At 48.1% G+C, this 21,010-nt stretch overlaps 1 protein-coding gene across 2 annotated transcripts in view; it reads left to right on the top strand.

Annotated features, from left to right (window-relative positions):
- Positions 1-21,010, top strand: part of RCOR1 (REST corepressor 1) — a 106,829-nt gene that overhangs the window by 52,952 nt on the left and 32,867 nt on the right. For both annotated transcript variants that reach the window (XM_055130581.1, XM_055130580.1), the window contains one exon: positions 15,319-15,402. In XM_055130581.1, coding sequence (XP_054986556.1) covers positions 15,319-15,402 — 84 coding nt within the window. The remainder of the gene's footprint in view (positions 1-15,318; positions 15,403-21,010) is intronic.

The raw sequence follows: 21,010 nt of genomic DNA, 5'->3' as shown, positions 1-21,010 counted from the left end.
GTGCCAAATACAGTAACAATATCTTCCATAATAAGATTAATTTTGGGGGGTGTTTTTGGGCCACACCTGGCTCTGCTCAGGGGTTATTCCTGGCTCTGCACTCAGAAATCACTCCTAGTGGTGCTCAGGAGAACCTAGTGATGCTGGGCACTGAACCTGGGTCAGCCACATACAAGGCAGGTGCCCTACCCGCTGTCCTATTGCTCCAGCCCATAAGAAGTTTGATTTCTAAATCTGTCCTAATTTAGAAAGGATTTGATGCTTTTCTGTGACCAGTAGTAAGAAATGGTAGCAGGTGGTTTTCTGCAGTTGTTAACTTGTGATATTGCCAGATATGTATGTTAGTGAAAAGATTGTATGTAAGGAGTTTCTTAATATTCATGATTTACCAGCTCTTACAAATGGATTCAGGATTTAAAAAATTATTTTCCTTGTTTTTGTTTTTGGGCCACACTGGCAGTACTCAGGGTTCTGTGCTCTGTGGAGTGTGGGTTGGCGTGTGCTGGGGTTGAAGTGCCTGTCTGTTCCACTGTGTTTCTGGACCTTCATTTAAAATTGTTGTTCTTGGGGCTGGAGCGATAGCACAGCGGGGAGGGTGTTTGCCTTGCACGCGGTCGACCCGGGTTCGATTCCCAGCATCTCATATGGTCCCCTGAGCACCGCCAGGAGTAATTCCTGAGTGCAGAGCCAGGAGTAACCCCTGTGCATCACCGGGTGTAACTCAAAAAGCAAAATAAATAAATAAAAATAAAATTGTTGTTGTTGAGCCACACCCACAGTGCTCAGGGCTACTGCCGCTGTGGCTTCAGCCCCTGACACCATGTGGTCCCCAGAGCACCACCAGAAACAGCACAACCTCCCTCCCCCTGACCTAAACGGAGCGTGGCGATGTCATGGAAGGGAGCTAATAATTCTTCCAAATCTAGATGAGATGCGGAAAAGTCAGTTCAGCTTACTATAGGATTTTTTCTTTCTTTGCTTCTTTGTTTTTTGGGGTCATGACTGGGGGAGCTTAGGCTTACTCCCAGTACAGTGCTTGGGGCTCATCCTGGTGGCACAAAACACTTACTCCAGCCTTGTGCTTCTCCCTCTCCTGCTGCAGTGTCAGGTTTATTGGATGGAGTTGTTGAAATTAAGCTTTGGGGAAGCACTGGGGCTTGAGTCCCCCCCTGAGCAGGAAGTGCCCTGGTGGAGGAAGGGGTGCAGGCTGTGGCTGAGAGGGCCGGGTGTCAGGGTCGGAGTAAGGACTGTTCCCGAGACTGGTTTGGTTGTGTCAGTTTTTGCTGGGGCAACTCTGGGGTGTGGCCTTGGTGTACTGTGTCTTCGCCGTGGTCGATGTGTTTTGAAACTCCTCTGGGTGCAGGTCACCAGACTCGAGTGATCTTGTTGGATGTTTGAGTTGCCAGCTTCTCACCACACTTAGCATCACTGGCTGAAATTTTGTGTAGTGTCTGGTCACTGCCAGGCGCGGGGGGCGGGGGGGCATAGTCATTGCCCCCTCGCCTGGCTGTCTTCCCCGGGGCCCCTCGGAGGGGGTGGGCTTCAGTTTCCCTCCCAGCCCCGAGCAGAGCTCCCACGGCGCAAGACCTCCGGAGCTGAGCCACAGCCGTGCTCAAGACCCCTCTCCACACGTTCGATGAGCCTCATGCATGAAGGAACCGGCAGAGGAACCCAGGTGTGTGGGATCCGGGGCTGAGATCTCCAAGCCTGCTTGGATCGGGACTGGGCCTCTTCCGCCTAGATTTCCCATTTCCCAGTAGCTAGGCGGTCACACCCAGGGACTGCTCCCAACACAGTGTAATCCCACCAACGGCCAACATCTGGAGACTATAAAACCAAGCTCCCAGAAGACATCTTATAGCCTGGTTCTCCCTCTGGGAGAACCTTGAAAGCTACCTGCCCGCATGGGAGAGCCTCACAAACTCCCCATGGCGTATTCATATGCCAAAACCAGTAACAATGCTGGGTCTCATTTCTCTGACCCTGCAAGATCCTCCAATGTGACACCATTGGAAAGGACGAGTAAAGAGAGGCTCAGGGCTAGGACGAATGGAGACGTTACTCAGACCGCTCCACAATCAACGGGATGATGATGATGATGATGATGATGATGATGATGATGATGATGATGATGATGATGATGTCTGGTCACTTTGCTGGAGGCTAAACTGCTGCTCTGGGGCTGGAGCGATAGCACAGTGGGGAGGGCGTTTGCCTTGCACGCGGCCGACCCGGGTTCGATTCCCTGCATCTCATATGGTCCCCTGTGCACCGCAAGGGGTAATGCCTGAGTGCATGAGCCAGGAGTAACCCCTATGCATCACCGGGTGTGACCTGAAAAAAAAAAAAACTGCTGCTCTGGTAAATCCTTCCTGTCTTGTCCTGGGAGAGCCCCAGCTAACTCATCCTTCTGTCAGCATCTCTGCTGGCTCGCTTTTCCTACCCTCTCTGACATTCTGCTCTGCCAAACCTTTGGAAAGAGCTCCTTGTTTTGCTGTTTTCCTAACTCTCACACTGTCACATCGGCTTGGTTTTGGAGAGTGTCCCCAGTTCATGATTGAGTAGTTGCAGTTTGCTGGTATCCTGGTGGGGCAAGTGGTAGGTAGGTAGCGAATATTTTGTGTCAGGACAGTCTTGGCCTTCTGTGTTTCTTTTTTTTTGGAGGGGGGGCTTTTTGGGTCACACCCGGCAATGCACAGGGGTCACTGCTGGCTCTGCACTCAGGACTTACCCCTGGTGGGTAATATTACCCCAGGGAACCATATGGGATTCTGGGAATCCACCCCAGGTCGGCCCCGTGCAAGGTAAACGCCCTACCAGCTGTACTATCACTCCAGCCCCCTCTTTTTTCTTAAATTTAATTTTTTTTGTTTTTATTTTTGAGCCACACCCAGTGGCACACAGGGCTTACTTCTGGCTCTGCATTCAGGGATCACTCCTGGCAGGTCTCTGGGGACCATGCAGTGCCAGGAATCGGACCTGGATCGGCCACGTGCCAGGCAAGTGCCCTACCCACTGTACTATCTCTCCAGTATCACCCTCTGTATGTTTAGGATGGTGGTTAGCGGTCAGTATGCCTTGCCTGTTGTTACTGTTTGCTTTTGTGGCTGATTGTGTAATAGAGTTGGGAGTAATGGGGGAATCCTGAGCATTACCACATTTCTGTAAAATTAACACACTCGAATTGTCTCAAAAATATTTGTTTCTCTTTATTTTGGTTCATGGACAGAAATGGTGATTTATACTGGAATTAAAACAGCAAATGTTAAATTGGTAACATAGAAAGAACAGTGGGTTGGGTTGGGTTTTTTGGGGGGGCGGGGTTGGTTTTGGTTTTTGGGTCACACCTGATGATGCTCAGGGGTTACTCCTGGTGAGCTCGGGAGACCATACTGGGTGCTGGGGGTTAAGCCTGGGTCGGAAAGTTTGAAGGAAACTTGAGGATACCGAAGACTGTTATAGGTGGCACTGCGCCGTGGCACCCACCACCTCCACCCCAGCACCCCGTGGTGCATAGCCCTGTGGCTCCTGTGCATGGCTGGGAAGATGAGGCACGCCGCCCTCAACTCAAAAAGGCCACTTGCTGATACCTCTGTTTTTGACTTATTTTCTCTTTCTTCTGAATACACATGTAACAGCTCACCCGACCTCAGTGCGTGATTTGTGGTGTCTTGATTTGTGATGTCTCGCTGTCCTTCCGCACCATGAGCAGCGCTGGAATCCCGAATCCCGGCAGGGTTCTGCAGAGAAGTTGGCGCAGCGGGAGGGAGTGTGCACACGGGGCAACGGGGGGAGTGCAGTGTGTAAGCGTTTGCCCTGAGCGATTGGGGGGTGACTGGTGCCTGGAGAGCTCGAAATCTTTCAGGCCTGCAAGGACTCAGGTTGGGAACTGCCGTGTTCTCCCCGCTGCGGAATCTCAGTGTGTATTCTAAAGCGCTCCAGTTGGTGGGTGAGGCCACCTTACGCTCAGGTGTCTCCCTCAGGCCTGCTGATGGGCGGAGTCAGCCACAGTTCTGGAAGAAGCCCCCTCAGGACCCCAGGGACTGGGGAGTTAGGGGTCCCCTTCCACGCGTGCCGTCTTAAAATGCTGGTTGGGTGCACCAGGTGCTTTTGGGTAGGCCTGGGCTGCGGTGTGCTTCTAGCTAAGAGTCGCCGAGCTGCAGCGTCGCTCAGTTCATACTATCCCAGTGTTAGGAATTTTTTTCATCTCTATTTCCTTGTAATTCTTGTACTTCCAGGTAGGTCTTGGGGTATATTTTAGTTTTGAAACTTGAGCACCTATAGTGCTTAAATTTTAGTATTCTGAACTTAATTGGGTTGCGTTGTATTCATTATTATATTCAGCTTGCTTGCAGAAAAATGAACTAATTGTGGGTCTAGGTATTTGTGAGTGTTAAGACATGCTAGTTTCCCGTGAACACTACCACACTGGGTCCCACACAAGTTCATCTCTTCAAAAATAATTCTCAATTTTTTGGTTTATTTCTTTGATTTGGAGTTTTTATTTACTTTATGCCCCCACTTTGTATAATTCTTAGTTTTCTTCCTATTCCTTATATCGTCCATTTATGGCCCTGGGGTACAGGCTTGACAATTTCATTATTTTTAAATTTTTACTCTTTTCATTTTGGGCCACACTGGGCAATGCTGTGGTGGTTTGAACAGGGGGTAACTGCATGCAAAGCAAGTGCCTTAACACCCTGTTCGTGTATTTTTTTCTCGTTTTGCTTTTGTGCCTGGAACACAGCAGAGGTCCTCAGGGCTTACGCCTGGCTCTGCCCTTAGGGGTCCCTCCCTGTGAACCCTGACCCGAACTCAGATCTGTGGTGTTGGAGGGATTGAACGCAGGAGCGTGTAGCGTGTGCGTGGCAGTGACTTTCTCCCTGGACTCTTCTCCAGCCCTGTCATGGGATTCTTTTTGTTTGTGCTACACTTAACCTTGTTTAGGACTTAGGACCGGATCACTCCTGCGCCTCCGGGAAGCCGGAGAGAAAACCCTTGTTGGCTGCCCACATATCATCTCTCTCTCCCCCTCCTCCTCCCCCTCTCCATGTAATTCTCTACATTTTTAAAAGTTTTTACCTTTTGTTTGTTTTTGGACACACCCAGCAGTGCTCAGGGGTTACTCCTGGCTCTGCGCTAAGGAGTTATGTATGACTGTGCTCGGGGGACCATACGGGGTGCCGGGGATTGAGCCCAGGCAAATTGCATGGTACTCACTGTTCTGTTTCTCCAACCCCTTCATGTAATTCTTTTTGTTTGGTTGGTTTTTTGAGCCACGCTCAGTAGTGTTCAGGGCTTTTCCCGGCTCTGTTCTCAGGGGTCACTCCTGGTGGCTTTGGGGGTCTCTTTGGGGTGCTGGGGATCCAACTCACTGGCTGCGCCTCTTTGTGTAGTTCTTCTTACTTGATTTTGTTTATTTTGTTTTGTTTTTGGCGCTCCCCGACAATGCTTAGGGTTTCTCCTGGCTCTCAGGGTTACTTAGTGCTCAAGGAACCGGATGGGATGCTGGGAATCAAACCAGGTCTGGCGTGGCCAGGCACCCTACACCTCTACTGTCACTCTGGCCCCACTTCGTGTCCTTCTTAATTTCCTTCCCATTTCTGATATGCTTTTTTCCCCCTATCCTTTGAGTTTTGCCTATTTAATAAAAATTTATTCTTTGATTTTTAGATTTTTTCATAAGGCCGTTCACATTGACTACATTCAATATTTCAACACCAATCCCACCATCATTACACCTCCCACCAGCATTATTTCAGATTTTCCCACTACCATGCCAGCCTTCCTGCCACAGGCACCAAGATTCATTAGTGAGTGGATCAAGGCTGTTGCCTTGCTTGTCAGGCACCCGGGGGCAGTTTGTGGTGTGACAGCCAGGACCCCAAGGGGTGGGGAGATGGGAAGGGACAGCCTGTCCCCACCGCCATGTGGCCTGGAGTCTTCAGTCCCTGGTCCCGCATACCTGGGTCTCTCTTTGGAAGTTTGTGGCCACTGGGGGTTCATTTGGAGTGGATGGAGAGAGGACCCCGCTCCATCTGAGGTGCCCCGGTGAAATTGGCTTGGCACGGCTTCTGGAGAAATCTGTGGTGAGCTGCTGTCTCCCAGGATTCAATGCTGAGTCCAAGTTTTGCCTATTTTTAAATGTCAAATATAGATAAATCCTACCACGTGTGACCTCATGCTCAGGAACGTGCTTTCAGGATACGACCATGTTGTAGCATGTACTCATAGTTCATGGCTTTTTACTGCTTTGGAAGTAAAAAGTATGTGTATTTGAAGTATGTGGATGCGACATGTTTCCCCATTGGCCCTGGAAGAATATTTGTCTTTTCCTCCAGGTTTTGGTAGTTGTTAATAATGTTGCTATAAGTTTTATTATGAACGTGCAAGCATTTTATTGATCATATCATTATCTGTGTCTGCATATAGATAAATATATCTAAGATTGGGATTGTTTGGTCAGCCGTTTGTTGAATAAGAGCTGCAAGGAATCCTTCCCTGCGTGCCTTGCTGTGCGTCTGTCCCCGCAGTGCGGGTATGAGAGCTCCCACTGTCCACTGTTCTTGTCATCACGTTCCCCACTTTCCTCGGGCTGTGGCGTGGGGTGGTGATCGCTCTGTTTCTGTGCTCACAGAGAGGCACTCTGCCTGGAAGCTGGATTCTCACTGCCGGTGCTCGCCCGGCGCCCTCCCTTCGTCATTACCTGCTGTGACCGGAAGTCTTCTGAGGTGCTGGGGATCGCGGCGGTACAGTTGCCAGGGTGGCAGATGGCACTGACCATGGTCCTCGGAGGTTCGGGTTCTGGTCACTGAGCCCTTCCCTGGCCACGCCGCCCCAGCCCCTCGTTCTTGTCCATTGCTTTAGGTTTCAGCTGTTGTGTGGCTCCTCGTCATAACCTTGGTCTGCATCTCCCTGACGGTGGTTATCGGCTCAACAATGTGCTTCTGTTCCATTTGCATTTCCTCTTGTTCAGGAGTTTATTAAAACCTGTGGCCCATTTAAAAATTATTGGATTATTTTCTTATCGTTGTGCCTTAAAAAGTTTTTTTCTGGGCTGGAGCCACGGTGTAGAGGATAGGGTGTTGGCATTACACACAGCAGACCCGGGTTCCATCCCATAGGTCTCCCAAGCACCGCCAGGAGTGATGCCTTAGTGCAGAGCCAGGAGGAACCCTCAGTGCAACCCAGTTGTGGTCCAAAAACAAACCAAACAAACAAAAAAAACTGATTATTTTCCTTGATGGTCCTTTGTCAGATCTGTGATTTGCAAATGTTTCCTCACAGTCTTGACTGGTTCTCATCAGTCTTTCACAGAGCAAAAATTAATACTTTTTAAAATTAAGCTCAGTTTACCCATCTTATGGGGAGGGAGTTGGGGCCATATCTGGGGGACTTGTATTTTTCCTGACTTTGTTCTCGAGAGTGCTGGAGTGGCTCCTGGCCAGGCTTGGGGCCATGTTCAGTGTTGCTGCGTGCAAGGCAAGCGCCCTTACCGCCTGTACTGTCTCTTTAGACCCTCAGTTTATCACTTGTTATATTTTATTTTATTTTGGTTCCAGGGATGGAATCCAGGGCCTCACACATGAAACCTAAGCTCCATCTAGGCTGCTGCCGACCATAAAATGTCATGGATTAAGCTATTGGTGTCCTATTTAAGAATTCTTACCAATTTCACAAAATTTCTCATTAAAAATTCATTTTTGGGGGGCCATACCTGAAGTAGTACTCAGGGGTTATTATTGCAATTAAAGTTTTGTGAGTTCTGAAATAATAGATTGAAGCTGTTTTCTTTTTATTAATTTCCAGCTGATAACTGGAAATTCAGCATTATTAACAATTTTTTTAGGGAGCAGGACACATCTGGTTATGCTCAGATGTTACTTCTGGTTCTGTACTCAAGAATTACTCCTGTTGGTCTTTGGGGACCACATGTTTGACCACATGGGATCCAGGGGTGGAACCGGGTCAGCCGCTGCTAAGCCAGTGCCCTGCCTACTGCATTGGGGCTCTGGCCCCTGTTAATTCTTTCTTTTCTTTTTTTTTTATTTGAAATGAGTTTTCCTCCCCCCTTCAGTTGCTTTTGCGCCGTCATAAAATCAGGTGCCCATCTTGAACTGGGCCTGTTTCTAGGCTGGCCTTGATCTCTGTCTCTGCCATACCGCACTGCCTCGCCTGCCTCACCCTCATGGGGCAGATCTGAGTAGGGTGCTGTGTTGCGACTCTCCAGCCCCCATTCACACTTCCTATCCTGTTGCCTGCTTCTGTTAGTATAGGCTGTTTTATTATCAGTTACCTGTTGCTAAAATTGTCCCAGATTATATTAATGGGAGCACCGTTTCTCCCGTCTAGTACAGAGATGTTTGGGGTTCTGCCCCAGGCTTCCTGCTCTGGCGCTGGCTGTGTCTCCAGGGAGGCCGAGTGCCCCGACTGGGGATGGTGTCTAGAAACCGAGCTGGAGAGCTGGCGTGCTGCTTGCTCCCGGGTTATCTTTCCACCGGGCCCTCTCAGTGGGCAGAGTTGGGAAATACCTCGCTTCCCAGAAACGTGAACGTACATTTCATATGCCCTGCAGCAGGCCGGGAGCGTTTCAGCCGCAACCTCACTAACGCCAGGAGGTTTCATTCTGCGACCTCTGTTGGTTTTTTTGTCTGGAGGCCAAAGCCAGCAGTGCTCAGGGCTTACTTCTGGCCCTGCAGGAACCGCCCGTGGCCTGCTGGGGGGTGGCATGGGGGCCAGGGACTGAGCCCTGTTTGGCCACGCGCCAGGCAGAGCGCCTTCCCTGCTGAGCTGTTGCTCCTGCTCCTCACTTGGTTTTAATTAGCCTTCTCCCAATGACTTGATTTTTAATATTTATTAGCATTAAATTATTTATTAACTTGCTTATTAAAGTAGACTGTTTAAAGGTGGCCGGCTGGGGTGGGCCGGGGAGGAACCCGGGGCCATGGCGGAGGGACACTGGCGCTGGCGGCGGTGATGGAATATTGTATGGCAGAAATCCGACTGCGAATAACTTTGTAACTCATGGTGCTTTAATAAAATAAAAGTTTGGAGAAAAAAGCTCACTTGACAAATTAAAAAATTAAAAGAAAGTATTAATTTTCCAAAAATAGATCTCTTCATTAAAATAGTTCGCCAGTTTTTGACAATTGGATTATCTGCACTTTCTTCCTCCCCTGGCTCCCTGTGCGCTGTGCTCCCCGGAAGGGCTTTCCTTCTCCCACCCTGTCAGATGTACACAGAAGATAGAGCGTATGTTGATTTTCATGCTGCGCCTGGTGGTGCTTGGGGGCCACTGATGGGGGTTTTGGGGGGAGCCAGATTGGGACCATTGATCTGGTCATGCCACATGCAAGACAGGCATCTTGACGTCTGCATTATTTTTCCAGCCTGTCATATTTCTTCTTCCTTTTTTTGGGCTTGTTTTTTGTTGGGTTTTGTTCTGGGGCCACACCTGGTGGTGCTCAGGTCTTACTCCTGGCTCTGTGCTCAGGGATCACTCCTAGCTGGCTTGGGAACCATATGGGATGTAGGGATTGAACCCAGGTCAGCTGTGTGCAAAGCAAGTGCCCTGCCTCTCTTAGCCCCTCTCCCCCCACCAGTTTGTGTCTATGAGAGCTCTTTAAAAAAAAAGTATGTGTATATGTATGTATGTATGTATGTATGTATATATATATATATATATATATATATAATTTTTTTTCCCCCTTTTGGGTCACACCTGGCAATGCACAGGGGTTACTCCTGGCTCATACACTCAGGAATTACTCCTGGAAGTGCTCGGGGGACCATATGGGATGCTGGAAATCGAAGCCAGGTCGGCTGCGTGTAAGCAAATGCCCTCCCCGCTGTGCTGTCCTCCAGCCCCTATATATAAGTTTTTGCACTGTGCTTACAGTACTGTTACTGGCGGGGTTCATACAGAGCACAGCACCTTTCAGCACCGCTCCTCCCAGTTCAGTGCCCCTCTCCGTCTTGGCGCTTTCCCCCCGCCTTATCCCCCACCCCCCTCACGTGGCCTATTTCCTACTCAGTGCCAGTTCTCGTGTTCTTTGTGTCCATTGCCTTTGGGTATTTGCTATTCGGCCATTATGTTGGTTTATATCCCAAATATGGGAGGCCGTTCGGGGTGGGTCCTTCTCCCTCTGACAAACTTCACTCAGCGGGATACTCCCTGGGTCCCTCCATGGAGTAGTAAATTCCGTGACTTTTTACATTATTTATACTAAATGCTTTATTGAATCACAATGAGATACATAGGTATAAAGTTAAATTTCATTTTTTTATGCTTTCATATGGCCCAGTAATAGTCCCTTCCCTGTATGTACCGTAGTTTCTTTATCTCGTCATCCTGCTCTTGGACTTTGGCTTGTTTCCAGATTTGGCTATCTGGGTAGTGCTGGAAAGAACAGGGGTACAAAGGTCTTTTCTCCATTTTGTTTTAGGTTTCTTAAGGTATATTCCAAGTGGAATCGCTGGGTCAAATGGTGACTCAATTCCTAGGTTTTTTAGGACTGTTCATTTTACTTTCCTGAAAGTCTGGACCAGCCGCTGTACCCACCGGCAGTGAATAAGGGTCCCTTTCTCCCCGTATCCATATCATTACTGGTGGTTGTTCTTTGGACTGGAGCAGTAGCACAATGGGTAGGGCGTTTGCCTTGCAAGCGTCCAACCCGGGTTCAATTCCTCCGTCCCTCTCAGAGAGCCCCGGCAATCTACCTAGAGTATCCCACCCACACAGCAGAGCCTGGCAAGTTCCCCATGGCGTATTCGATATGCCAAAAACAGTAACAACAAGTCTCACAATGGAGACGTTACTGGTGCCCACTTGAGCAAATCGATGAACAACGGGACGGCAGTGCTACATGTTCTCTGTGCCAGTCTGATACCTCCTTGTTGTTTTGATTTGCATCTCCCTGATGATTAGTGATATAGAGCGTTTTTTTCATGTGCCCTTTGGCAATTTGTTTCTTTGTTGGGGAAGTTTCTGTTCATCTCCTCTCCCCATTTTTGATTGAGTTGGATTTTTTTGGGTAAAATTCTACCAGTACCTTATATAACTTTAATATTAATCCCTTATCAGATGAGTGTTGGGTAAATTCTCCCATTCCATCTGCTGTCTTTGTGTTTCACTTATTGTTTCCTTTGTTACGCAGAAGTTTTTTAATTTAATGTCCTCAGTTGTTTATTTTTGCTTCCACTTGCTTGGTCAGTGGTATGTCACCCTTGTGGATGCTTCAGTGTCTGGAGAGCGCTGCCTTCATTCCTCCATTCTCATGGGCCTATGCATTCGGGGCTGATAGAAAGGGTTTTAATTCATTCTTTTTTTTTTTTTCCTCTTTGGGTCACACCCAGCATTGCACAGGGGTTACCCCTGGCTCATGCACTCAGGAATTACTCCTGGCAGTGCTCGGGGGACCATATGGGTTGCTGGGAATTGAACCCATGTCAATCACATGCAAGGCAAACGCCCTCCCCGCTGTGCTATCACTCCAGCCCCGGTTTTAATCCATTCTAATTTGACTCTTGTATAGGGCATTAGAAAGAGGTCTGGGGTGGTTTTTCACGTAGTAGCACACCAGTTTCCAGCACCACTTGTTGAAGAGGCTTTCCTTGCTCTACTTTATATTTTTGCTCCCTTATTGAAGATTAGCTGATCACGTATCTGAAGGGCTCAGGGTATTCAACTCTATCACTTTGATCTGAGGCTCTTTCTTTAGTCGAATACCATGCTGTCTTAATTACTTCTGCTTTGTGATACAGTTTGAAGTTGAGGAAAGTAATGCCTTCCGTCTTCTTTTTCCCAAGGATTACTTTAGCTATTCAGAGTGGGGGTGTTGTTAGTGTTTCATATGAATTCCAGGAGTGTCTGATATATTTCTTTGAAAAGTCATGGGTATCCTTCTAGTGACTGCATAGAATATGTAAAATCCTTTGGGAAATATTGCCATTTCCATGATATTAGTCCTCCCAACTCATGAGCAAGACTCCGTTTCCCTGTGTCCTCTCTTACTGTTTAGTGCTTTGTAGTTTCTTTATTTAGGTCTTCACCTCTTTAGTTACAGGTAGTTGATTTTCTGAGGCACAATTTAAATGACATTATTTTTTCAAAATCTCTTCTCATGATTTGTACATAGGAAACCCGTGTACTTTTGTATATTAATTTTGTAGTCTGCTACTTTATTATATAATTTGTTTCTAGGAGCTTTTTTTGTAGAGTCTAGGATTTTCTGAATATAATATGTCACCCACAAATAATGAGAGCTTGACTTCTTCCTTTCCTATATCTGGATGCCATTGGTACCTCTTTCTTACCTAATTGCTATGGCAAGTACTTCCGGTACTATATTGAGCAGAAGACTGGGCAACCTTGTCTTGTACCTGATCTGAGAGGAAAGGCTTTTAGTTTTTCCCCATTGAGTATAATGTTTGCTGTGGGCTTGTGGCAGATGGTTTTGACTATGTTGAGGAAAGATGTTTCAGTTCCCTTTTTTTTGAGAGCTTTTATCATGATTGGGCGTTGGATCTTGTGAAATGCTTTCTCTGTGTCTATTGATAAGATCATATGATTTTGATAAGTTATTGAATTCCATTTGCTAGTCTTTTGTTGAGGATCTTCGCATCTGTGTTTATCAGAGATCTCAGCCTATAATTGTCTTCCGTGTCTGTCTGCTTTTGGTATCTGGGAGATGTTTGCTTTATAGAAACTCTTTGCAAGTGTTTCCTTCCGTTTCCTGGAAGAGCCTGAAAAGGATTGGCAGTAGGTCTTCTTAAAGGTTTGAAAGAATTCACTAGAGAATCCATCTGGGCCTCAGCCTTTGTTTTTGGGAGGACTTTATTTTTTTTTTTATTTTTATTTTTTTTTTTTTATAGTTTATTTTTAATTAGTGAGTCAACGTGAGGGTACAGTTACAGATTTATACATTTTTGTGCTCATGTTTCTCCCTTACAGAGTTTGATAACCCATCCCTTCACCAGTGCCCATTCTCCACCACCAGTAAACCCAACATCCCACCCCCCCTTCCCAGTCCCGTCTCCCCCCATCCCACCCTGCCACTATGGCAGGGAATTCCCTTTTGTTCTCTCTCTCTGGTTAGGTGTTGTGGTTTGCAATAAAGGTGTTGAGTGGCCATTGCGTTCAGTCTCTAGTCTATATTTGGCCCGCATCATCTTTCCCCCACATGACCAACAACCACATTTTACTTGCTGTTCCCTTCTCTGAGTTGCCCAGAATGAGAGAACAGCCTCCAAGCCATGGTGACAACCTCCTGGTACTTATTTCTACTATTCTTGGGTGTTCGTCTTATAGTCTATTATTCTATATTTTGGGAGGACTTTAGATTGCCGTTTTAATTTCCTCAATGGTGATAGGTCTGCTCAGGTATTCCAAATCATCTTGGTTCAGCCTTGGAAGGTTATAGGAGTCCGAGAACGTATCCGTTTCTTCTAGGTTCTTACGATTTGTGGCATAAAGATTTTCAAAGTAATCTCTGGTGATCCTTTGAATTTCCGAGGTGTCTGATGTGACATGTGCTCTTTCATTTCTGGTTCTGTTTATTAGGGGTCTCTCTTTGTGAGGCTTATCAATCTTGTTTATTTTTGCAAAGAACAGTTCTTGGTCTCCTTGATCTTTTGGATTTTCTTTTTTTTGATCCAGTTCATTAATATCTGTGGAGCTCTCATAAATTTGGTAATGTTTGTAGAGGACTTTATCTAAGGCTTGAGGGGGGTGAGGGGCAGAGGGGATTGTCTCTAGGAAGAAAGACTGCAGAGGCAGGTTATGGAGCTGCTTGCTTCTGCAGTCTGTTGTGCCTTTTTAGGGTGCTATAAAAAGTCTCTCTCTGTTAAGATAGGACTCCATTGTGTGGGTAAGTCTAGTTGGCACTTAGAATCTTACAGCCTACTTGTTTTGGGTTTGTTTGTTTGCTTGGGGACCACATCTAGAGATGCTCAGGGCTTACTCCAGCTCTATCACCATCATCATCCCCTTGATCTTCGATTTTCTCAAGTGGTCTCAGTAATGTCTCCATTCATCCTAGCCCTGAGATTTTAGAAGCCTCTCTTTACTTGTTCTTCCCAATGGTGCCGCATTGGAGGCTCTTTCTTCAGGGTCAGGGGAATGAGACCCAGCATTGTTACTGGTTTTGGCATATGAATACACCATGGGGAGTTTGCCAGGCTCTCCCATGCGGGCAGGAAACTCTCCGTAGCTTGTCAGGTTCTCCCAGAGGGAGAGGTAGGCTATGAGATGTCTTCCGAGAACTTGGTTTTATAGTCTCTGAATGTTGGCCGTTGATGGGATTACACGGCTCCAGGGACAGTCTCTGGGTGTGACCGCCTAGCTGCTGGAAAATGGGGGATCTGGGCAGAAGAGGCCCAGTCCCGATCTCAGCCCCAAGTCCCACACACCTGGGTTCCTCTGCTGGTTCCTTCATGCGTGAGATTATTCCCGGCAGTGCTTGGGGGGATCATATGGATGCCTGGGATTGAGCCCAGGTCAGCTGCATGCAAGGCAAACCCCTGCCTGCTGTGCTCTTGCTCAGGCCCCCGTCTGCTGTTCTTTATAGTGCAGTTTCCCCGCAGAGCCAGGGATGATGGCACAGGTGCTTGCGTGCGGGAGATCTGCGTTAACTCCTGGCTCCTGGTGGGACTCTGAGCCACCCCATCCCCGGCACCATTTGGTATCATCCAGAATCAAAAACCAGACTGAGACAAAAAGTTTCCTTTGACAGAGAAGAGTGGTGGCCTTTAGAACACAAACTTTCGGGTTTAAGAATTCCGAGTTTAGGGTTCAGAGAGCCTAGCACGTGCCTTTCTTGTTAGGTTTCTCAGGTCCCAGACTCTCGGGCGCTCAGCCCTTCTGACTGAAGTCAGCCCTGTCTGCCTCCTCCTAGCGGCGCGTGTGTTCAGGGTCCTCATCTGGCAGTGGAGAAGGGTAATCACGCTCTGTGCCAAACTCGTAAAAGGAGGGGCCAGAGCCGTAGACCGGCAGGCAGGACTTTTGCTTCGCATGGGGCTGACCCGGATTTGCTCCCTGGCAGCCCAGTAGTGCCCTGGACACTGCAGCAGTATTCTGGGTGCAGAGCAGGAAGTAAGCACTGAGCGTCGCTGCGTGTGATCCAGAAACCAAACGTGAATAAAAACAGAAGGAAGTAGACAGAAGACCTACGTGCGCTCCTCCTCCTGTCCCCTCTGCCCACCTGTGGGGGGGCGTTGGGAGGGGCTGTGTACTTGGCAGCAGATGCACTGTTCTGAGGGTGATCATCATGCTTGGCTATACCTACTAAAGTATGATTTTCTTTTCTTTTTCATACCAAGCGAAACTAGCAAGACGCAGTCAAGAAAGAGACAATCTTGGCATGCTGGTGTGGTCACCTAATCAGAATCTCTCGGAAGCCAAACGTAAGTGACAGCATCTTTATCTCTTATTACGATAAAACTTTAGTCACCTTTTGCATCTCAAATTCTTAAACATGTTTTTATTTCTCTTAGATTTTGTAAATAATTGAAGAGTTTTAAACTACATATGTTTCTCTCCTATGGCCTGTCATATGATTTAAAACATTTCTGTGTTTACATAATCTTCCTCTCATTCCAAAATGCTGCTTAGGCTGATACTGACGCAACTAAGAGGAAAGGCTCCAGGGAAAGAAAGCGAGGAGGCTCTGCAGGACTCCCTCAGCTGGGAATTCACAGGTGCACAAACGCCAAGGGTTGAACACATTCCTGATTTGAATGATTACAAAAGGCAAATGTGCTTTGGAAACAGGCCTTGCCTTATAATGCAGACTTCTGCCTCTTAGAAGCAGAGCTCTGGAACCTTACATGTTTACATTTGTCATACATGTTTGAAATCTTGTTAGGATGAGCATTTTGAGCTCCTTGTATTTTCATTTTGGGGCATAGGGCTTTGTAGTCATTATAATGTTCATTGTATTTGCAGAGGTTTTTGTTTTTGTTGTTTTGGCCCACACCCGGGCGAGCTCAGGGCTGATTCACGGCTCTGTGCTCAGGGATCACCCCTGGCAGACCTTGGAAACCAGATGGAATACTGGGGATTGAATTTGTGTGGCTGCAAAGGCTTTTTTCCTTTTTTCCTTTTTTTTTTTTGGTTTTGGCCACACTCAGTGGTGCTCAGGACTGACTTCTGGCTGTGCACTCAGGGGTCACTCCTGGTGAGCTCAGGAACCATCTCGGGTGCCAGGATTGGACCTGGGTCAGCTGCATTGTGAGGCAAATGCCTAACTCATATTGTACCATCACTGCCTGCAAAATGTTTTTTTTTTTTAATTTTTTTTAATGTCTGCCTAATTCTTAGTCATTTTTGAAATTTTTACCTTCTTCACAACTTAAGAGGAAAAACTAATTAACCCCCCTCCCCCTTTGAGGAATTTTATGCGTGGAGTTCATGAGGATTTGTGAACTTGGAATTTTTTTTTTTTAATGCATATGTGTTACTCTGATGGAAAGGACAGTGGATTTTCACGATGAGTCTTTAATGAAAACAGGTTAAAGTATCAAGTTTGGGCTGGAGAGGGGCTCGAGGCGCAGGGATGCACCCAGTGTATGCTGGGAACACGAGTTTCCCAAGCACCTTCCTGAGTTAGGTTGAGGCCAGCACAAGAAGGGAGGCAGGGGAGTCCCTGTGGGAGCACGTGGCGGCATAGGAAGCCTCGGGACTAAGGCAGCTTTGGGGAACAGGCACAGCGGGGAGGGCATTGGCCTTGCATGGAGCCGGCCCAGGTTCGATCCCGAGCATCACCAAGAGTAACTCCTGAGTGCAGAGCCAATTTCTGAGTGCTCAGAGTAAGCCTGAGCAATGCCCGGTGTGGTGGGGGGGGGGTGAGGGGAGGGAGGGAGGGAGGGAGGGAGGGAGGGAGGGCGAGCGAACAACTAGAGCTCTTGGTCTTCCAGTAAGATTCCCAGTGCCCCACAGTGCCTCCAGGGTGGCGCTGCAGGACTGAGTGGCACCATGAGTTGCTGGCCTGTCCTGCCAGGATTCTGCGGAGCGGCCCCAGACGCCCTACGCCCTGTGGAGGACCCTCCCAGCCCCGCCCTCCTCGTGTGTTCAGCATACATGTTCACATAATAAAGGCACGACAGTCACAGTGAAGAAGTGGGTTTGCTTTTGAGAAACAGGGCTTTTCTTTGTGTAAAACCTGTGGCGCAAGAGACACTCAGTAATAAGTAGTCTCAGTCTAAGGTAAATTTCGCCTCCGCCAGGCGCTGCTAGCTCAGTTCATAAAGAAGAGAACAGTAGGGGGACTCTGGGTTCCTGATGTCTTTCCTGGCCTGACGCCTTCACTTCAAGCTGCTGACGTGTCAGGAGGCCCCAGGGCCCACTCCCGCCAAACGGGCTGCTCAGGCCCTGTGGTGCCAGTGCCGTCCTGGCCGCGCCAGTGGGGCGGGGGCCCTGTGCTCCTGGACTCCCTCCGCCTCCTGTCCCGTTTGCCCCCCTTCTCTCTCCCTCTCTCCCTCATCGTCCCCTGAGCACCTGCGCTAGAGGCTGCCCCAGTGGCACTGGGCCGGTCGGGGGACAGGAGGACATGGCAGGCCTGGGAGCCCCTGGCCCCTGGGGAAGGCATTTTAAGTATTTCCTGTTTTGTTTTGCTTTGCTCTCTGGGCACTCGCAGTAGCCTACTAAAAGTGATGCTTTATCTTTGAACATGCTGTTCCATGCTGTTCTTTTCTAACAAAGAGCTGAAAATCTGCTCCTGCAATTTTTAAAGCTTTATTTTCCAGAACTCCGCTTAATAAATGTGCTTCCACACGAATGTCTAGTCTTCTCGATTCCCTTCGCAGCCTTGCCTACTTGCTTCAGGCCTTCCTCCGTCCTTGCTGCAGTGCCCTCTCAAGGCCCGGTGCCCAGGCAGAGCCAGAGCACAGCGCACTGTGCTGTGCTGCCGGCTGGCCCGGCTCCGGCCCTGGTACCCTACGTTGATGGTCCTCTGAGCACCGCCAGGAGTGATCCCCCACATCCGCAACCCCGAAAAAAATTAAAAATTAGTTAAAATTATGGTGCCTAAATAAGAATAGTGAATTTTGGGTTCTTTTACTAAGCACTGTATTTAAATTCTCTCCACATTCCATTTTATTTAATCTTCATAATAGCCCAAGAGATTTTGTTCCTGTTTTACAAATGATATCCTAGCAGGCCATGGACACTGACACTGGCCCTTCCTCCTGCGTCCTTCTGGGCGGGGCTGTCGGGCTGCACCCCCGCTTCGTCCCAGCCACCCTGTCACTAACAGATTATTGGCATCTTGCTTGTTGGATTACCTGCTTGCGTCTTTGCAGTCAGAAATCAGAATTTATTTTTTTATTTCCTTGGTGGGGGGTGAGGGACTCATACCCAGCGATGTTGAAGGACCACTCTGGCATTGGTCAGGGACAGTATGGAATGCCAGGGATCCACCCTAGTCAACTGCATGCAGGTGTTTGCAGTTCTATTTATTTATTTAGCTTTTTGGGTCACACCCCGTGATGCTCAGGGATTATTCCTGGCTTTGTGCTCATGAATTACTCCTGGCGGTGCTTGGGGGATCGAACCCAGGTCGGTCGGGGATGCCGGGGATCGAACCTGGCTTTGCCGAGTGCAAGGCAAACGCCCTACCTGCTGTGCTATCGCTCCAGCCCCTGCAGTTTTATTTTGCCTCCCTCATTATTGGTATAGGAAAAGACTTTCAGATCTTAAGCTTTCCAGATCAATCAAAAAGTAATACTTGCATATTGTTGAAGATTTAGAAGACAGAAGAGTATAAAGAAGAAATGATTGATTCATTATTTCTTCTTCAAATTGATGTTAAACCTTCTGGGAAGGATTTTTGTTGCGTGCATTTTCCAGTATTATAAGTACGTGTGAGTGTGATGTGTCTGTGTGTGAACATTGGCTGCATTTCCCATGTTCCTTAAACCCTTTACAGATGTTTTCAGTCAGTGCCCTGTGACATCCATCAGATAGCCTTTCTCTGCGATTTTTGTTTGTTTTATTTCGTTTCGGCTTTTGGGCCACACTCAGCAATACTTACTTCTGGCTCTGCACTCAGGAATTATTCCTGGGATGGCAGGGCTCGAACCCGGGTCAGCTGCATGCAAGGCAAGTGCCCTCTCCTCTGTACTATGGCTCCAGTCCAGTTTCCTTCATTTTTGTGGCTCATTATTACTGTTTTGCCATTCACCCTTCAATGGACATGTTATTTTCATACTAGTATCTAGATATTTCTCCCAGGTCTTGCTTTCAGTTCTTGTAGGTTTATACCCAGAGGCGGGGGTGCTAGATGCTAGACATCTGCTTCTTTGCTGTGTGTTTTTAATTTTGAATCAAATCATTGTGATTACCAAGTCTCAGAGTTATTTATGATTGAAGTTCAGACAGGCAGTGTTCAGCAGCAGTCCTCTTCACCAATACCCTGCTGTCCTCCTCCAGCCCTCCTGTGATTACTGACAGAGAGCACCTTTAATTCTCCCGTCCTACCAGGCAGGCCTTATATTTCGGGGGCAGACTGTAGCTTGGTGGTGGAGCACAGGTACAGGATAAATCCAGCTCACCCCCAAATAAATAACAAGGCCCCCCAAGTTTCTATTTTGTTTGATTTTTTTCTAGTTTTATTTACATTAGTTACTTGTTTGTTTTTTGGGGGGTTCTACTCCCAGCAGTGCTCAGGGCTTACTCCCAGCTCTATGCTCAGGAATTACTCGGGGGGGGGGGGGGGCTTGAAGGACCTCATGGGATGCCGGGGAGTGGACCCGGTCAGTGCATTCACTTCTTGTAGGTTTATGCCCCCGCTGTCCTGTTATGTCATTTGGTCCCCATAATGGTGTGGGCTTTGGGCCTTACTCAGCGATGCTCCTGGCTCTGCACCCAGGAATCACCCTCGGGCGACTCTCTGGGCCGCTGGGATCAAGCAGAATCCTCCTTGCTGGGTCACCTCTCTGGCCAGTCATTCTTGTCTGTCACTTACTATGCTGCCATGTTGCAGGTACCCATCCCGCTCTCCCCCGCCAGAAAACCCACAGAGAAACAGAAATCAAGACACCAGTTACAGGCCTGTGTTCCTGAGTTTCTTTTGCCTTCCTGTTTGCTCATCATTGTTCCCTGTGAAATTTGAGTTCTTTCCCTCTCACATCACGCTCTGGTTCCTACCTGGACTCTGATGTGTTTTGTTGCGGTGTCTCTTGATTCCTAATTGTATCATTTTAACCTTTCCCATGTTCTTGGCTCAGTTTATTCTTGTAGGTGAATCATAGACACTTGGTATCAGGTTCTCCCCTGCAAAAGTACCTTTAATTAGGGCTGTATTGACTCTGAGAATTGATGTAATTCATATTTCTATTAAACAGTTTTGTGTGTCTTAAGAATTGAGGGTTCCAGGGGCCGGATCTGTAGTACAGCAGGTAGGGTGCTTGCCTTGCACGCGACTGACCTGTGTTCAATCCATATGGCCCTGAGTACTGCCAGGAGCAATTCCTGAGTGCAGAGCCAGGAGTAAGCCTGACTATAACCTGGTTGACAGCCTCCGCCCCCCAAAAAAGAAAGGAATTGAGGGTTCCAGAAGACGATGTCTTCCCCCTCCCTACCCCCTTCGGCTCCCAGTGTCCTGGAGCTGCCGTAAGCCTGTGTCCAGCCCACTGGGCTGTCCTCTCTTGGTCCCCCACGTCCCCCAAAAAACTCACCACAGGAGAGAAATGAATATGTAAACCAGGATCTGTATGTATTTTCTCCAGTCTTTCTCCTTCCTCTTAGACACCACAGACAGGCTAGGAGGAGTCAGGTGTGGAGGGCCCCACAGCTCGTGGTCCCAGGTGCCGGTGAGGCTGATGGGTTGGAGTGATTCCCCTCACAGGCTGCGTTCGTAGGGGACCCTCTGTCACCTGCACCGTGCACTTCTACCTCGGGTTTTTATTTTATTTATTTTTTTATTTTATTTTATTTTATTTTTTGCTTTTTGGGTCACACCTGGCGATGCACAGGGGGCATTCCTGGCTCATGCACTCAGGAATTACCCCTGGC

This window comes from Sorex araneus, chromosome 3 (assembly GCF_027595985.1).
Source record: "Sorex araneus isolate mSorAra2 chromosome 3, mSorAra2.pri, whole genome shotgun sequence".
Classification (NCBI taxonomy): Eukaryota; Metazoa; Chordata; class Mammalia; order Eulipotyphla; family Soricidae; genus Sorex; species Sorex araneus.
The sequence above is the reverse complement of the archived record's forward strand: the minus strand, read 5'-3'. Positions and strand labels throughout refer to the sequence as shown.